We start from the raw sequence: 18984 nt of genomic DNA, 5'->3' as shown, positions 1-18984 counted from the left end.
AGGTAGATAAGTAGTTATTTATTGCCTTCCCATCGCAGGAAGATGTGACACAAGGTCGGAAGGTATGGAAAGTCAAGTCAGCACCTATAAGAAGCAATCTGGCCAATTAAAATTGTCTGGACAGCCTCGTCATCATTCCCCAATTAGGGCACCTCAGGCAATGAACTTACTCCATCTGAAAGCCAGGTGGCAAAGCCTGAAAGGATGGACATCCCAGACGAATACAAGGACGAATACCTCAATCTGACAGGTAAAAGGCTATGTAAATGACACAGAACCTGTCGGACTGACAATCGAGAATGAATCTTCTTGTATTTCTACCAAAATCTCCTTGCAACCAAAACAGCAAGGAGTTTGATCTTACACATTATAAATAGTTGGAGATAAGTATGTTTCAGTTTGAACAAATATTGCGCCGAACTTTCATGGAAAGGAAATATTTTTAGACGCAGCAGCAAAGCAATATACAACAGATGAAAGATGCAACTGTGGAATTTCCTGCTATAACATAAACATATTAAGAATAAACATATTAATAATAAACATATTATGATAAACAAATTTAGGAAAACTCGTACCCAGAAAACTTGTACCCAGAAAACTCTCCCAATTTTTGCTAAGCAGGAAGCAGTCCCACGGTATTGTGTTCTACAGAGGAATAGTTCCAGGAAAGAAACTTTGCTCATGAAATTTTCGTTTAGTTTTAGGTATAGATAGAGAATAAAGGAAATTGTTGACAGCCCTTGTAGCTAGACCAGTATTTGTTGTGAATGTTTTGCAGTGGCGAGGGGAACCACAGATTGAAGCTCAATCGATCACTGTCATGAAAAAAAATTGTATATTCCATGCAGCTGAATAAAGCAGCTGAAGCTAGGCCGGTAGCGCTTGATATATCCCAAGTTTTTTACAAAGTCTGGCATGAATGTCTTCTCAAGAAAATGAATTCATACAATATTATTGGAGTGTGGTTTGAAATGTATGAATTAGCGTATGAATGTATTGGATACATTAAGAACGAATTCGGGAGAAGAGGGTGGGTCGAGTGTTTAACATTGAAGAGAACACATCAGAATTTAAGTAGTCGTGTGAATGCTGTCAATCCTTTTATTTTTCTTATTAGATCTTATTCAATGACAAGCTATTTTTGGTGAGAAGACAAGTTGATGCGATCGAAATGAGAGTTGGATTTTTTACAATTGGTGTTAACATGTTATGGACAATTTTAAACAAGCATTCGAGAGCTGGATTAAAAAGAAAATTGTGTTCGTTGTGCTATGAAGAATTTTAAATAAGAATTCAATAGTCGGACTTTGTAAATTTGTTGTCATGCTATGAAGAATTTAAGTAAACATTCAAATCGAATTTTGGAACATTGTCATTGTCATGAAATGGAGAAATTAAATTGGGATTCAAGTCAAACTTTTTGAAAAATTGGAATTGTTGTGTTATTTAAATCACGGTTTGATTTAGACTTTTGAGAGGTGTCATCATAAAGTTATGAAGAGGATTAAGTTATAATTTGAGCCAGGTTTGTTTTAGAATTGGTATTATTGTTTAGTGAGAGCCAGCTGTGTCTGGTGTTATGTAAGAAGCCCTAGATATGCAAGTGCCGATCTGGGCACGGATTTGTATGTGAAATAACCTTTAAGAATGATAGGGGCGTGTGGTTTGAAATGCATTGATTTGTATAGGAATGAATTGCCTTTGTTAAGAACAACAAATTCAGGAGAAGCTAGGGGTCGAGTAGTTGACACTGAAGAGAACATTTCAGAATTTTTTTCTTATTAGGATATGCTACTAAGACAAAACTCTTTTTCTTTAATAATTATTGCATTCAGAGAAATAAAAAAAAGAATGATATGATGGATGTGTAATATGATTTTTACAGGCTTAGTTCTGATGACTTCAAAGGATGATTAAATCTAGACAATATAGAGAGATGGGTGCACAACAGGAGACTTTGATGGTATGGCCATTTTGAAAGAATGAATGAGAATGTTTGCGTTAGTAGATGTTAAGGTAACAGATCCAGTTCACATAGGAAGACCAAGGGAAACACAAGAGAAGTAATAAAAATGGACGAGAGAATGAGGAATAAAAAATGACCTGGTCAGAGATAAGTTAGTTTGGAAGTCAATTTCTTAGAGGTGTCCAATGCATGCTAGCATGTAAAGCGGATGTTAAGTCGAATATGATGATGATGCTGGGATGATCCGAGCCTCTTTTGAAATCAAAGCTTAGATTCTAATTAATCCTCACACTGTTCAAATCCTTGTAAAGCAAAGAAGTATTTGGTTATTGTCAGCTAATGTACTTCCTAACTTCCAGCGTGGCTGCTACCGGAAGTGATGAAAAGGCAAATCAGTTCCTTCACTTTTTTCTCTCACACCTATATCTCCCCTACGCACATATTTTTTTTTATTACGTTTTTCCAATTGTTTTTGTATTTATTTAATAATCATTGAAAAGTTTTTTTTAGTCTTATTTTAATTAAGAATTGTTGAAATTTTTTTTTAAAGAATTATTGAAAACACTTTTTAAAATCTTTTAAAATTATTTTTGGAAATACTATGTATTGGATACGTTTTTTTTTTATTATGTTTGAAATTTTGTTATTTTAATTTCAATAATTTTATTCTTATACTTTTATAAACATATATTTATGATATAAATTCAAATAAAAAACTTTTATTTCAAAAATTAACCCCCTCCCTCCAAAAAAAAACAAACAAGCATGTTTTATAAACATATTTCTTATAGAATTTAAAATACAAACTTTTATTTTTTAAATTTTGTTATTAAAAATGCAAATAAAGACGTATTGTGTTCATTTTATCTGTATAATTTTGTTGTGTTTTTTATTGTATATTTTTCAATAATGTTCTTTTCTTCTATTTTATTTCAATAAATCGCTTCACAATAGAAGTACTGAAGCACAATAAAAGCGAAGGAACTGATTTGCCTTGTCATTGCTTCCGGTAGCACCCATGCCGGAAGTTAGGAAGTACATTAGCTGATTATAACCAAAGATTTGGACAATGTGGTGCATTTTAGGTAAGAAAGCCGTATTTCTGTACAGCCTGATCTGCGAGCACAAACACTGACTAGTAATGGCAGAAGTTCCATGAACTTATTTCATTCGTAAAAGGGAATAAAGTCATTTCTTTTTCTTACCTGTATAATTAAACTATCATGAAGTTGCTTGCAAAGTTCAGCTTCGAGTCGACTGGCAAACCCAGGAAGTAACGTGACACCACCGCTTAAATAGATGGATCTGGAAATAAATTAAAAAAAACAGAAACAGGTAAACATTTTTGGCAATACTTGGGAGTAGGGGGAGAAGAATTTTTTTTACTTGGGAATCACCGCTTATTAAGCCCTGGAGACAACTCTAGGATAAGGATTAATGCGTGTGACACGATGATCAGTAATGGTGGAATTTAGGGTTAAATTATTTAAAAGGACGGCTCATCAAGAACTTATTTACATTAGACTTGAAAACGATAATGTTATAGTCAGCTGGGAAGCAGCCTCACAGTATTTTGTTGCACAGACGGACAATTCTAGGAAAGAAACTTTGCTCCTGAAATCGCAGTTAAACATTTATATTGAGGATCAGCAGGACTACTTGGTGTTGCCTGGGTAACGTCTTCTTTGCTTGTCTAGATTCACACACACACACATATATATATATATATATATATATATGTATGCATATGATGAGAATAACGGAAATAGTACTCCAACAAAATAGAGAAATAAAAAGAAACAAACCGAGTTATGTGTTCATCAACCAGTCTCGAAATAAAAACGAAACGTTGTTGAACACATAACTCGGTTTGTTCCTTTTTATTTTTCTATTTATGTATGCATGTATGTATGTATAAACAGTTAGTGATGAGAATTAAAATGTAGGAAAAAACCAATAAAATATTTACCTGCAAAGGTGTCTTCTGTTGTCCATTGAGCAAGCTTCGATGGCATTTTTCACCAGAGATTGTATAGTCGGATAATCCATTCCCCACAAATCCGTGTTAAATAATCCTTCAGGACTAACAAAGCGGCTCAGACTATGGCTGATTGCACTACAAACAACAAAAAACAAACAAAAAAAACAAAAAAACGCATAAATATGAAATAAAATTTCAGATAAAATGGAAAAATAATTTTGGAAAATGTAGATAAGCAAGCCAACATCTCAGTAAAAATATAGACACAAATACATTATTAAAGCTAAACCAAGATATTTTGGTTGATTGGTTTGACCATATTTGTAAGGTAAAATGAGCTTTATTGCATAGAACTCGATACACACACACACACACACATATATGTATATGGAAAATTAATTTATGGAAATGTGGATAAGCAATACAGTTTGCATATGATCTCAAGTTCTTTGCAATAAAGCTCATTTTACCAAAAAATATGGTCAAACCAATCGACTGAAATATCTTAGTTCAGCTTTGTCCCCCCACCCCACACCCGATGAATACCAACAAAAGGAAGAAAAGAAAAAGTCTTTTTCCACAGAAGATATTTTTATAAATTGAAAGTGAATATAAAAATATATAATTTTTTATTTTTAAATTGCATCATTTTTGGTTTCAATTTCTATTATAAATATTTATACATATGCTTCATAAGATGTGAACATTTCTTTTATATATATATATATATATATAAAATGAAAATTACAATTGAATTTACCAAAATGATCCAAGATGGTAAAATTAAAGTAAATTATAAATATTAAAGAATTAATATTTATAAAATTATCTCAGCCAGATATAAAAGCTCGATAATACCAAATAGGAAATAGAGCTTATAATATGAGCAAACAGTTAATGAAATATGTTAAAAAACCTTGTACACCTTGTACACATTTTTGTGAATTATTCCATGGATTTCTGCCTTTGGATTATTATGGACCATCTTCTTCCAATTACGGGATTTCCTTGGATTTTACTTGTACAAATGGAAATTCTTTTAACTTTCTTGAAGTTTTACATTTGGATTTTACCGTCACTGGAATTTTTATCTTCCACCAGACTATCCATTAATGTGTAATCACCTTTTTCTTTACCATATTCCCTCTGCTTAACTTATTTTGTTTTCAAGTAAGATCTTTGACTTATTTGTTGTTTCATCAAATACTTCTGCATGCAAAATCCGATCCCACATTTTGCTAATTCCTACCCTCTGATGAGAAGGAGAGTATTTCTTCAAACTCCGCGGATTAAGGACTATCCATTTATCTAGTGTTTCCTTTTCAGATTAAATATGTTTTTAACTCATTTCAAAGTGTTTTTTTAACATATTTCATTAACTGTTTGCTCATATATATATATATATATATATATATATATATATATATATATATATATATATATATATATATATATAAGAATTACAGTTAAGTTTACCAAAATGATCCAAGATGGCAAAACTAAAGTAAATTATAAATATTAAAGAATTAATATTTATAAAGTAATCTCAACCAGATGTAAAAGCCTGATAAAACCAAATAGGAAATAGAGCTTATAATAAGAACAAGTAGTTAATAAAACATGTTAAAAAATACTTTTTGTTATCAAGTAAGATCTATTACTTACTTGTAGTTTCATTTAATACTTTTGCAGGCAAAATCCGATCCCGCATTTTGCTAAATCCTACCTCTAATGTGAAGGAAAGTATTTCTTCGAAACTCCGCGGATTAAGGACTATCCATTTATCTAGTGTTTTCTTTTTAAAATTATATACTGGGATTTATAGAAAGGAGCATGCTCCTTTTTGCAGCATCCAAGGAGTGGAGAACTCATTTTTTTATCCAGCAGTTGAGAGAAAAGTAAATAAGGACATATTTGGAAATCTGTTGGATTTTTCAACAGATTATTTTAATGTGCAAATGAAATGAGGAAAGAAGCGGTTCCTCTTTATTGTTTTATTTTTAAGCAGAATTTTATTAAAAATTTGATCACATATTATAGATGGAGACACTGTGTGTGTGTGTGTGTGTGTGCGAGAGAGAGAGAGAGAGAGAGAGAGAGAGAGAGAGAGAGAGAGAGAGAGAGAGAGAGAGAGAGAGACAGTCACCTTCCCCTTTTCTCTATGAACTCTTATTATTACTCCTATGCCTCTTGGTATATCTTTCTAGCTAGCTAAGAAATTATTTTTCATTTACATTACCTATCTCAAAAACTAATGAACAATATTTTAAGAAAGTTTTTGGTAATTCATACTTTTTATTAAATCATTTTAATTAATTAATATCAACAAATATATTGCATAAAAATAGGACAATAAAATTGTAAATGAATAACACCAAGCAATTATTGATTATAAACTGTTTAAAAATTATGCATGCAAATAGCTTTTTCTCGGAATGTTCTCTTCACTATACATAGACCATTTCAAAGTATTAAGTTGTATTATTGATTTAAATAACAGTGAGCCATTTTGATATAAATATAGAAGTGATAAATAAATAAAAATTTCACATTTATTTATATATAGAATTCTTGTTTAATTATACCTTTGTTTAGTTCTTTTAATTTTCTAATTATCTTTAATATATAAAAAAAATTAAGACTGATAATTATTTTAATGCAAATAAACAGGTACATTTTATCAGTATTGACTTTGCCAGACATTTATTATTTTAAAAAGAAATATTTTAACAAATTATACTGGCTGATGTAAAAATCGCTGTAGAATTTCCACAAAAATCTGTTAGTTAATTATTATATATATATATATATATATATATATATATATATATATATATATATATATATATATATAGAGAGAGAGAGAGAGAGAGAGAGAGAGAGAGAGGGAGAGAGACAGATATGCATTGTCTCTTGTCAACAACTTAAAACACGATAGATATTTTATGAACATGAACAAACCACAATTATGCACGAGAAACGTGGAAAAGAACCAGGAAAAGAAACACGGTTAATATATAAATGAAGAATAGAAATAGCTTCCAGGTGCCAACATCTCTCTTGGCCCAGTTAACCCGACTCTAAACAGGCTATCTCCAATTGATATAAATATACTGATTGAAGAACTTCGTTGGTCAACTTCTATTACTTTCTTATTTTAATTCTTCCTTCACTATAAAACTGTTTTAACTGTCGATATAAGTCACTTCAGTGAATACATTTTATTGTGGTTTATAAAGAACTTTATTTTTTTACGATTTTGTTACAGAAATATTGTCGAGAGTTAGGGATTAGCCTTCCAACAAATGGCTATGTGTAACAAAATATACTTACGAGTAAGTTTCTTCTGGAAGGTCATATTTCTTCAGGTAGACAGTGTCTTTGTATTTTTCTGGATTCTTCTGGTATTGTTTGCATTCTTCATTGAAGTTTTTGGAGACAAAACAAGTCTGGAATGAGAATAATGGCAAATGAAAATGTCTGGGATGAAAATAAGAGATGAGAAAATGTCTGAAAGGAAAAGAGCAGATGAGATAATGTCTGGAGGGAAAAGAACAGATGAGGTAATGTCTGGAGGGAAAAGAACAGATGAGAAAATATCTGGAAGGAAAAGAACAGATGAGAAAATATCTGGAGGGAAAAGAGCAGATGAAGGGAAAAAATGAGATAATGTCTTGAGGTCAAAAAAGGGAAAAAATGAGATAAAGGGGAAGGGGAAAAAATGAGATAATGTCTTGAGGTCAAAAAACAGATGAGAAAATATCTGGAGGTAAAAGAACAGATGAGAAAATGTCTGGAGGGAAAAGATTAGATGAGAAAATGTCTGGAGGGAAAAGAACAGATGAGAAAATATCTGGAGGGAAAAGAACAGATGATTTAATGCCTGGAAGGGGAAAAATGAGATAATGTCTTGAGGTAAAAAAACAGATGAGAAAATATCTGGAGGTAAAAAAACAGATGAGAAAATATCTGGAGGTAAAAGAACAGATTGAAAATGTCTGGAGGGGAAAGAACAGATGAAACCATGTCCGGAGGAAAAGAACATATGGGGCAATGTCTGGATGGAAAAGAACAGATGAGAAAATGTCTGGAGATAAAAGAACAGATTAGAAAATGTCTGGAGGGGAAAAAAACGGATAAGAAAATGTCTGGAGGCAAAAGAACAGATGAAAAAATGTCTGGAGGTAAAAGAACAGATGAGAAAATGTCTGGTGATAAAAGAACAGCTGAGAAAATGTCTGGAGGCAAAAAAACAGATGAGAAAATGTCTGGAGGCAAAAGAACAGATGAGAAACTGTCTGGAGATAAAAGAACAGATGAGAACATGTCTGGAGGAAAAAAAAACGGATAAGAAAATGTCTGGAGGCAAAAGAACAGATGAAAAAATGTCTGGAGGTAAAAGAACAGATGAAAAAATGTCTGGTGATAAAAGAACAGATGAGAAAATGTTTGGAGGCAAAAAAACAGATGAGAAAATATCTGGAGGCAAAAGAACAGATGAGAAAATGTGTGGAGGCAAAAAACAGATGAGAAAATGTTTGGAGGGAAAAAAACAGATGAGAAAATGTTTGAAGGGAAAAGAACAGATTAGAGAATGTCTGGAGGAGAAAGAACAGGTGTCCGGAGGCAAAGAACAGATGAGAAAATGTCTGGAGGGGAAAGGGCAGATGGGATAATGTCAGGAGGGGAAAGAACAGATGAGATAATGTCTGGAGGTGAAATGAACTGATAAGAAATTGTCTAGAGGTAAATGAATAGATGAGAAAAGTCCTGGAGGGAAAAGAACAGAGGAGATAATGTTTGAAGAGAAAAGAACAGATGAGATAATATCTGAAGGGAAAAGAACAGATGAGATAATATCTGAAGGGAAAAGAACAGATGAGATAATATCTGAAGGGAAAAGAACAGATGAGATAATATCTGAAGGGAAAATAACAGATTAGCTAATGTCTGGAGGGAAAAGAACAGATGACATAATATCTGAAGAGAAAAGAACAGATGAGATATTATCTGAAGGGAAAAGACCAGATTAGTTAATATCTGATGGGAAAAGAACAGATTAGCTAATGTCTGGAGGGAAAAGAACAGATGATTTAATGTCTGGAAGGGAAAAGAACAGATGAGATAATGTCTGGAAGGGAAGTACAGATGAGTTAATGTCTGGAGGGAAAAGAATAGATGAGTTAATGTCTGGAGGGAAAAGAACAGATGAGTTAATGTCTGGAGGGAAAAGAATAGATGAGTTAATGTCTGGAAGGGAAGTACAGATGAGTTAATGTCTGGAGGGAAAAGAACAGATGGGATAATATCTGAAGGGAAAAGAACAGATGAGATAATATCTGAAGGGAAAAGAACAGATGAGTTAATGTCTGGAGAGAAAAGAACAGATGAGTTAATGTCTCGAGGGAAAGGAACAGATGAGATAATGCCTGGAGGGAAAAGAACAGATGAGTTAATGTCTGGGGGGAAAAGAACAGATGAGATAATATCTGAAGGGAAAAGAACAGATGAGTTAATGTCTGGAGGGAAAAGAACAGATGAGTTAATATCTGGAGGGAAAAGAACAGATGAGATAATATATGAAGGGAAAAGAACAGATGAGATAATATCTGAAGGGAAAAGAACAGATGAGATAATATCTGGAGGGAAAAGAACAGATGAGATAATATCTGAAGGGAAAAGAACAGATGAGATAATATCTGAAGGGAAAAGAACAGATGAGTTAATGTCTGGAGGGAAAAGAACAGATGAGATAATATCTGAAGGGAAAAGAACAGATGAGATAATGTCTGGAGGGAAAGAACAGATTAGATAATGTCTGGAGGGAAAGAACAGATGAGATAATGTCTGGAGGGAAAAGAACAGATGAGAAAATGTTTGGAGGGAAAAGAACAGATTAGAGAATGTCTGGAGGAGAAAGAACAGGTGAGAAATTGTCCGGAGGCAAAGAACAGATGAGAAAATGTCTGGAGGGGAAAGGGCAGATGAGATAATGTCTGGAGGGGAAAGAACAGATGAGATAATATCTGAAGGGAAAATAACAGATTAGTTAATATCTGATGGGAAAAGAATAGATTAGCTAATGTCTGGAGGGAAAAGAACAGATGAGTTAATGTCTGGAGGGAAAAGAATAGATGAGGTTATGTCTGGAAGGGAAGTACAGATGAGTTAATGTCTGAAGGGAAAAGAACAGATTAGATAATATCTGAAGAGAAAAGAACAGATGAGATAATATCTGAAGGGAAAAGAACAGATGAGTTAATGTCTGGAGGGAAAAGAACAGATGAGTTAATGTCTGGAGGGAAAAGAATAGATGAGTTAATGTCTGGAAGGGAAGTACAGATGAGTTAATGTCTGAAGGGAAAAGAACAGATGAGATAATATCTGAAGAGAAAAGAACAGATGAGATAATATCTGAAGAGAAAAGAACAGATGAGATAATATCTGAAGGGAAAATAACAGATTAGTTAATATCTGATGGGAAAAGAACAGATTAGCTAATGTCTGGAGGGAAAAGAACAGATGAGTTAATGTCTGGAGATAAAAGAACAGATGAGATAATGTCTGGAAGGGAAGTACAGATGAGTTAATGTCTGGAGGGAAAAGAATAGATGAGTTAATGTCTGGAGGGAAAAGAACAGATGAGTTAATGTCTGGAGGGAAAAGAATAGATGAGATAATGTCTGGAGGGAAAAGAACAGATGAGATAATGTCTGGAGGGAAAAGAACAGATGAGATAATGTCTGGAGGGAAAAGAACAGATGAGTTTATGTCTGGAGGGAAAAGAACAGATGAGTTAATATCTGGAGGGAAAAGAACAGATGAGATAATATCTGAAGGGAAAAAGAACAGATGAGATAATATCTGAAGGGAAAAGAACAGATGAGATAATATCTGAAGGGAAAAGAACAGATGAGATAATATCTGAAGGGAAAAGAACAGATGAGATAATATCTGAAGGGAAAAGAACAGATGAGTTAATGTCTGGAGGGAAAAGAACAGATGAGATAATACCTGAAGGGAAAAGAACAGATGAGATAATATCTGAAGGGAAAAGAACAGATGAGATAATGTCTGGAGGGAAAGAACAGATGAGATAATGTCTGGAGGGAAAAGAACAGATGAGATAATATCTGAAGGGAAAAGAACAGATGAGATAATGTCTGGAAAAGAAAATACTCCTCCAAACTGAAATAAACTTATATTTTTATAAAAAAAGAAAATATGTCTATTACTTATTTTATACAGTGTGCACTTTTCAGCTAATGGGCCCTGCCAATAATGATACCGAGAACTCAAAGAGAAGACCTGTCAAATAGACGTAGCCAACGTCATATCAAATCCTTTGATCTAAACCAGATGTGGCTATCATTTCTATATTGAGGAGATGGTTGCCGTACCCAGGACATAACAACCATTCCAGAAACGTCCCCACAACACGTACACCAAGTTAATGTGATAAACGATTGGGTCAGGCAAATGAAAAGGGAGCATTCAGTTCGTTTTCTATCACTACTTTAATTTTTTTTTACATGTTTTCAGTGTGATATTTGTCTATGTTTGTTTGAAATTACTTTGCTGATTTTTGGCTCTAATGATATCGCCATTGCAAGATGAAATGCTTATTTCAAGTTGAAACCGATAGAGAGTTTAAATGCCTGTGACAAATGAAAATGTTTATTATTATTATTATTTATTATTATTCTTCTTCTTCTTATTATTATTATTATTAAAGTTTATTATTATTATTTATTGTTATATGTTAAAATTGAATCAAATTTTCCATTGTTCATTTTTATAGAGGGACGAGTATTCCTTTTTTATAGAGAGCTAAATTACTTCACAAAATTTTAATAATTGTTTATAGAGAGCTTAAATTGCTTCATAAAATATTGGAATAATGACCAATTTTGTTGTGGATGATCTGTACAAAATTGGAAATCGTTGATCGATACAAGTATTTACAGTTTTAGTCTCATCTCACTCGTGCTGCCAGATCAGGTTGTTTGAAGATACCGATCTCCTGATGTAAAATGCATCAAACACTGATGTTATTTCTTTTTATTTTCCCTATGCAAAACTCAATCATGTTCTGCAAAGTAAAAAACAACAATTCTTTTTTACAAAACACCAAACAGAAGACCATAAATAAATATTTGAAGATATAAAGAACTTGAATATACAAGGAATGACCAGATTCAGCATTAAATAACCTGAAAAGGGTTGATATGCTGTAAAACAAACAAACCAATCATTCTTATCTAAATAATTTTGGGCGGTGAAGTGTTTAACGAGTACGACCTGAGTGTCCCAAGTTCGAATTAAGTTTGTTCCACAAAAATCACTTTCACTTAGAATGTTGGCAACCTTCACATGTCACCTCCACCCTATAAATCCTAATGTCTTTTCTAGAAAGAATTTTGATTCTGACTATAAAAATATCGGGGAAACCAATGCCAACAACAGAATCTCCGGATTCATAAGATATGATGATGATCTAAATAATTTTAACAAAGAAAAAAAAGGGGTTACTGAGGAGTATCCCAGTTTACTTACATCTTCCATGATGAATCGTACAAGAATTTGCTCTAAGGGAGAATAGAGAGGGTAATTCTCACATGTCAAACCCGATCGTAATGACTGTCGAATTTTGGGGGCACCAAAAGACTGTACAGTGTGGCCCCCATCAATCACAAAACCTGAAAAAAAATAAAGTTTTAAAATATGCATAGAAATATAACAAAAGCATCCACAAATAACAACTCTACACAGTGATTGTTTCAAACTGAAAGTCGTTCAGCAAAGAATACGAAATATTAGTACACTTGCCAGTCGTAAAATATGCTTAAATATATTTTAATTCATGCAGATTTCGTATTTATTATTACAGATGCAATTTTTTTACTGAATATTATATTGTATCTAATATATAGTATATTGATTAAAACGTAAAAAGAAAAGAAAAATGACTTGGGTGCCATCAGCTAGAATCGAAACAAAAACATTTATCACTCTGGCGATATTCCCTCATTTACCGCTCCAGCCGTGTTCTCTACCATTTGAAGTAACCCAACAGATGAATTTTTAAAGTTTTAAAATTAAACCACTTTTAGTTATGATTAGTTTTACAGATGTGCAAACTAATACAAATATGTAGGCAAGTTGAAATGAATATTTTGCATTTCAACTTCTGTACGCATTATTAACCCATTAAACAAAGATTTTATTCGTCATAAACAGGGTTGCGGAGTCGGATGGTGAAAGTCCGACTCTGACTCCTTAAATTCCTAAAATGCCAACTCCGACTCCTTTGATATCTTAGACTCTGACTCCGACTCCTTGACCACTATGTGGAAATCTATTCTGCAGATCCATATACCAACCTCCCACACCTATTCAGCATTTTATAATTACTTTTCATGTATATCATTTTTTATGTCTAACATTCACTTGTTTGATAAATATACTCACATATACACTCTACCAGCTTTATTTATTTAACGTTAACTCCTAACAAGTCATATCACCACTTGGACGAAAAAGGCTACTTTTTGAGACCATGTCTAGGAAAGATTAACAAGATGTCGGTTTATGTTACATTTAAACTTCTGCATATTAGTACGACCAGGAAAGCAGGTAGCAGGAAGGAAATTCCAGTCCAGCTGTTCAAGGAAAGAAACTATTAGAATAGAAAGCTTTTTGGCATCTAGGGGCCTCAACAGTGAAAGGGTGAGATTTTATTACTAAACAGGTTTGTCGGAGATATGTACAGGGTACAAATGCAATGAGTTCATCAGAACACATTCCATTAAAACAGGCACAAAGATGCACTGGAGCTTAGTTGATAAAGTGGAACCGATTAGATTGAAAACTCTTTTTTGGAACCTATCCAAGATGGAGAAACTAGCGGTAAATGCACCAGCCCAGATGTGGCAACAACACTCCATGCATGAGCGAATGGTGACCTTGTAGAGGTATGGGATACCCTCGGGTGTGAGTAGTCTTTTAGCTCGATAGAGGGAACCCACCATCTTTGCAGCAGTCTTTGCAATGTCCTCTATGTATTTGTTCCAGTTTATATTGCCCACAAAGTTAAATATGGTAAAATAGTCCCAAAAAAGGAGTTTAAAGGTAGAATTCTCAGGTAGGGTGTTTTTTTTTCATCGATATAAGCGGTTTGAGAGGTGTATGTAATTGTTAAAGGAGAGCAGCTTAGTTTACCTAACATTAAATATTACCATCCATTTGCGTCCCCATTCACCTATGATCTGGATGTCATTTTCTAATGATTTTGCCATTGTCTTAGATTTATTTACATCTTTTCTTCCCTAATACATGTTATAGTGCAGTGTATCATCAGCAAATATACCCATCTCGGACACAATATTATCAGTGAGGTCGTTTTTGAATATCAGGAATAATGATGGTCCAATGATCGACCCCTGAGACACTCCTGCATTAATGTTATGCTGCTTGGATGTATGTCCATCAATGACAACCTGTGTGCTTTTATTGTCTAAGATGGATCTAATTATATTTAGTATACATCCAGTTATAATGTACGATTTAATTTTCATTAGCAGCCATTTGTGCCAGACTTTGTCAAAGGATTTGGTTGTATCATGTATCGCAGACATGAGAAAGGGTGATTTTTACATCATCTAATGTGGCTTTAGTCCTCATAGGGAAATTTGGGAGAGAGTTGTTTGTTGGCTCTAAGGTGGAGTTAGAGGCAATCGCCAGGACAGCAGTTCCGCCTTTTCCGTTACCGTGCATGCAGCCTTGTTCAGAATGGAACATGAACATAGCTCAGGGGAAGTTGTAAGAAAAAGGTCTAGAAGGCTTGCATACTGACCGGTAGTATTGGGCAAACGGATGGAACAATCTGAGTGAGGTCATAGGCAATGGCAAAATCATAACAGAACCTCCCCTCATCATTTGTCTTGTTCTAGTGGGTCAGCCATTCCACATTATGGACATTGAAGTCACCGCAAATGTGAATGTTAGCTGAATGATGAGCAGACATGATGTGGTCAATTTTGTCAGATATACTCTTAAAGATAGTAACTCCGCTGTTGTGGGGGCGATAGAGGGCAAATATAAATGCGGTGGTGTAAGCAAGTGCAACCCAGAAGCACATATGAGGTAAATTAGGGCCTTCTCTGGATTATCCCTATCACAATGCTCTGATCTCTTATCTGGCATCAATTGAAATGAATGGCTCTCGTCTTGGGGAGGCTCCATGTTTTGACAAGCTTCTGGGCTCTAGTAGATATCTAGTGCTCTAGTAGATATCTCACTGCTGATGCAATCCTCTACCTGAGTAAGAGTCAGGTACATCCAGAGATCGAGTACTGTTGTCATATCTGGGCAGGAACTGCTGGAAACCTTTTATCACACTTCGACGAAGTTCAAAATAGACTTCGTAATTTGGTGGGGGTGCCCTTTTCTCTTCTCTGCAACCTCTTCCCACAGGAGAGACATTACGAGCCTGTCTTTACTCTATCACTATTTTCATGGCAGGCGCCCGTCTGAGCTCCAATCTATGCCCCCCCCTCGCTAAACTTTCATGAAAAACACTCGTCTAATTGAAACCACTATCAATAATTTCCCCCACTCTTTTTCTGTGCCTAATCCTAAACGTAGATTCCATGAACAAAGCTGCTTTCTTAGAACTGCATGCCTGTGGAACTCTGTTCCATTTCCCTGCTTTCCAGCTGACTACAATTTGATCATATTCAAGTCCAACATAAACAAATTCTTGATGAGCCACCTTCTTAAGTAATCCAATTTACCAAATTTCCACTACTAACAATTACTATGATATTGTGTCATTGACTTGTGTACACTCATTAACCATTATCCTCGAGTGACCTTTGGGCCTTGATAAGTGGTGACTTCTTTGTAAACAAAAAAAGGAAGAAGCTATAAAAGGCTACAGTGCCATGGGTTGCTTCTTATTGATTTATGCCCATTATTTTTTTGAGTGAGGGAAGTATGATTGTAATTCCGGATTGATCCTGAACTAATCCAATTGCCAAATTCCATTTGGCAATTCCACTGGATAACTTTCAGATTACAATCCGATTGTTATCCAATGTAATCTACAGTTATCCCACTCAAAGACAGAACTTTCATTGATCTTGTGTGACATCACAACCAAAACAGCTGTCCAGACAGGATTTGCAGTGATCTGACAGACCAGAATATCTTGATGAAGTGGAAGCATTACAGTAAAAAATGAGATATCTCCAAAAATAAAAGCAAAACCATACAAAAACAGCTAAATTGTGCAAACCACTGCTTAGGAAGCAATTAAGTTATTGCTTATTCACCAAACCTGTTTTCCTGCTCTTATTTACTTATACTGCTTCCCTCTTTCTGGAAATCATAATTTATCATTTTATGACTAAGTGTAATGTTTAAATATAAGGCCTATACTGGCCACATGTATATTGTTACTGGTGCATGTTACTAAAATAACTGGCACAAATGTTATTTCTAAATGTCTGCTTTAAAAGGATAATGCTTTGCCTCCAAGACGCCTTCCTGTCTGTTTTGCATGAGAAGCATTAAAAATCCTTATACTCTTAAATCCTCCCCAAATCCCTGTATATCTATATTGTATATTAATGCTGTGTTTTTGTAAGTATATAATCTCTCCTGTTTCAACTGGACAAAAAACCAATTGCTCTTCTCCCCAAGTTGATATAAAATCACATACTTTGCATGTACTTTGGGAGGAGGGTTTAGCTTCCGGCCCTAAACTTTAGAAGGCTGACCTTTTCAAAATCGATAAATACTAAACATCTATAGATTTCTATTGCTAAGGGATGCATTAGCTTAACCTACAATATCTATAAAATAGATAACTCTACCTATACTCCATATTCCTTCTTTGCCTATTAGCCAGGAGCAGAGGTGCAGCCACAAGGACTCATTAGAGACGCCCAGTGCTTAACCTTGTTTCCTAACTAGGGCAATGAATGCCGTCCCCTACATTTGCCTTATTCCCTTCTCCTATAACTCGGCATCTTGGGGGTGCTTATTTACCATATATGCTAACATGATTGGACTGGGCCACTCCTGTCGGACAAGTTTGAGGGTACCGGTTTGGCAGTTGCTGGTTGCTGTTTCCAACTGACAGTACAGAAGCCCTTTGATAGCGCTTAGAGCGGCTGTTCTATCATCAGTTGTGTAATATCGGGATATTTGTAGTGCCAGGTCATGCATGGAAAGGCACTCTGCACTGATCTCTGGTGGGCGTTCCCGAGACCACATTCTTGTGGATGAGGAGCCGGCTGATGGTCTACTTGTGTTGAATGATGGTGCCTATGCACATGCGTTTTGCCTAGCACCTCAATCTAGATCTGAAACTACTAAATAGAATGAAATGACAGATCAATCCAAAAAAAATGTTTAAACCAGACACACACTCACATCTCCTCCCTTGAGGCTTGTATTTACACATATCCGAGGACTTAGAACTATCTTAGAGGATGTAGAATAATTTTTCCTAGCAAACTCTCCAGAAATCTTAGCACTAAGTAAAACTAACTTGCACTTCTCCATCCCCTCTAACATCTTTAACCTTTAACATGTCTGGTTATCTTGCACTTTGTCGTAAGGACTTTAACAGGAACAGACTTGGAGTCTATATTTGTAACACCCTCCCCATGTCTAGGGAATCTAAACTAGAATCAGGTGACCAGGCCTTCATGTGCTTTAAACTAAATTTACAACATAGCGTTAACTACCTCTATTTTCTTTATTGCTCTCCATCCAGCCAGGACTGTACTATAATCAATCATGTCTCTTACAGCATAGATGTAGCACTCTCCCTTGACACTAGTGCCAAAATACATGTATTTAGTGACTCTAATGCCCGCCACAGAAATTTGCTTGGCTTCTCTAACTTCAGTGACATAGCTACTAGCATCATTCATAACTTTGCTATATCCCATTCCTTGACACAGACAGTAACATTCCCGACCCGTCACCCAGATCGCCAGGACCATCAAGCCTCACTTGTGGATCTATTTCTGACAAGAGACCCTGAGGATCGTGTAACAAATGCTGGTTGCCCACTTAGGAATGCTGATCATGCTGTGATAATGATAGAATCACTCTAAACTCTCGACTTCAAGTTGAAGAGCCATTGCTCAAAACGACAACATACTAAAATAAGGCTGACTGGGATGCCATTAGCGATCGCATGGGGAAATATCTTTTCTCTTCCTGCAGAATAGTGCACAAATGAGACTGAATAGTTCAAAGCAGCAATTGAAGCATATGTTCCTACACGGAAGTTCTAAAGCAAACCCCACTCTACCCAATGGTTTACTTCTACTTTTTGCTCAGAGGCAACATGCATACTGTAGATTTATCCAGCATAAGTCCTGTACAAACAAACAAAATTTATAGAAGCTAGAAGTAATTGTAAGAAAGAAGCAGCAACAGCTAAGAGTGAATATACTGAAACCACCAGGAAATGCATTGAAGCGCAGAAATTAGGAACTCATGATTTCTGGAAAATCTACAATAGTGTAGTAAATAATGAGCAATCAATAATTCTCCCACTATCCAACAATCATAAGGTTGTTTGCACAGCAACTGAGAAAGCTAACATGTTTGCCCATTATTTTCCTTCAAACTCTACCTTGGACCCAGCAAACCATTCCCTCCCTGATTTTCCTCTGTGGACAGAAACCACACCAGATGATCTGAACATCACCCCTTCTCAAGTACATGATATCATAAAAAAACATAGACACCTCAAAAGCATGTGAACCTGATCTCATGCCGGCTGTGCTATTATAAAAAAAATGCTCCGCTGAGGTTGCTGCAGTTCTCTCTAAACTCTTTAACAAATGTCTTACCGAATCTTGCTTTCCTGACAGTTGGAATATTGCTTCTGTGGTACCAGTTTACAAAATCTCTGGCAAACGAACTGACCCATTAAATTATTGCCCAATTAATCTCCTCCCGCTTTTCGCCAAAATATTTGAGTCTTTAATTAATCAAGCTCTAGTCC

General features: G+C 34.9%; 1 protein-coding gene across 2 annotated transcripts in view; it reads right to left on the bottom strand.

Moving 5' to 3' along the window:
- The window catches only part of LOC145265460 (uncharacterized), a 317648-nt gene that overhangs the window by 21594 nt on the left and 277070 nt on the right, over positions 1-18984 (bottom strand). For both annotated transcript variants that reach the window (XM_080121322.1, XM_080121323.1), the window contains 4 exons: positions 12507-12649; positions 7284-7399; positions 3939-4085; positions 3175-3274 (listed from right to left, as the gene is read on the bottom strand). In XM_080121322.1, coding sequence (XP_079977448.1) covers positions 3175-3274; positions 3939-4085; positions 7284-7399; positions 12507-12649 — 506 coding nt within the window. The remainder of the gene's footprint in view (positions 1-3174; positions 3275-3938; positions 4086-7283; positions 7400-12506; positions 12650-18984) is intronic.

The sequence above is a fragment of the Euprymna scolopes genome, chromosome 40, assembly GCF_053919585.1.
Source record: "Euprymna scolopes isolate OS-2025 chromosome 40, ASM5391958v1, whole genome shotgun sequence".
Lineage (NCBI taxonomy): Eukaryota > Metazoa > Mollusca > Cephalopoda > Sepiida > Sepiolidae > Euprymna > Euprymna scolopes.
The sequence above is the reverse complement of the archived record's forward strand: the minus strand, read 5'-3'. Positions and strand labels throughout refer to the sequence as shown.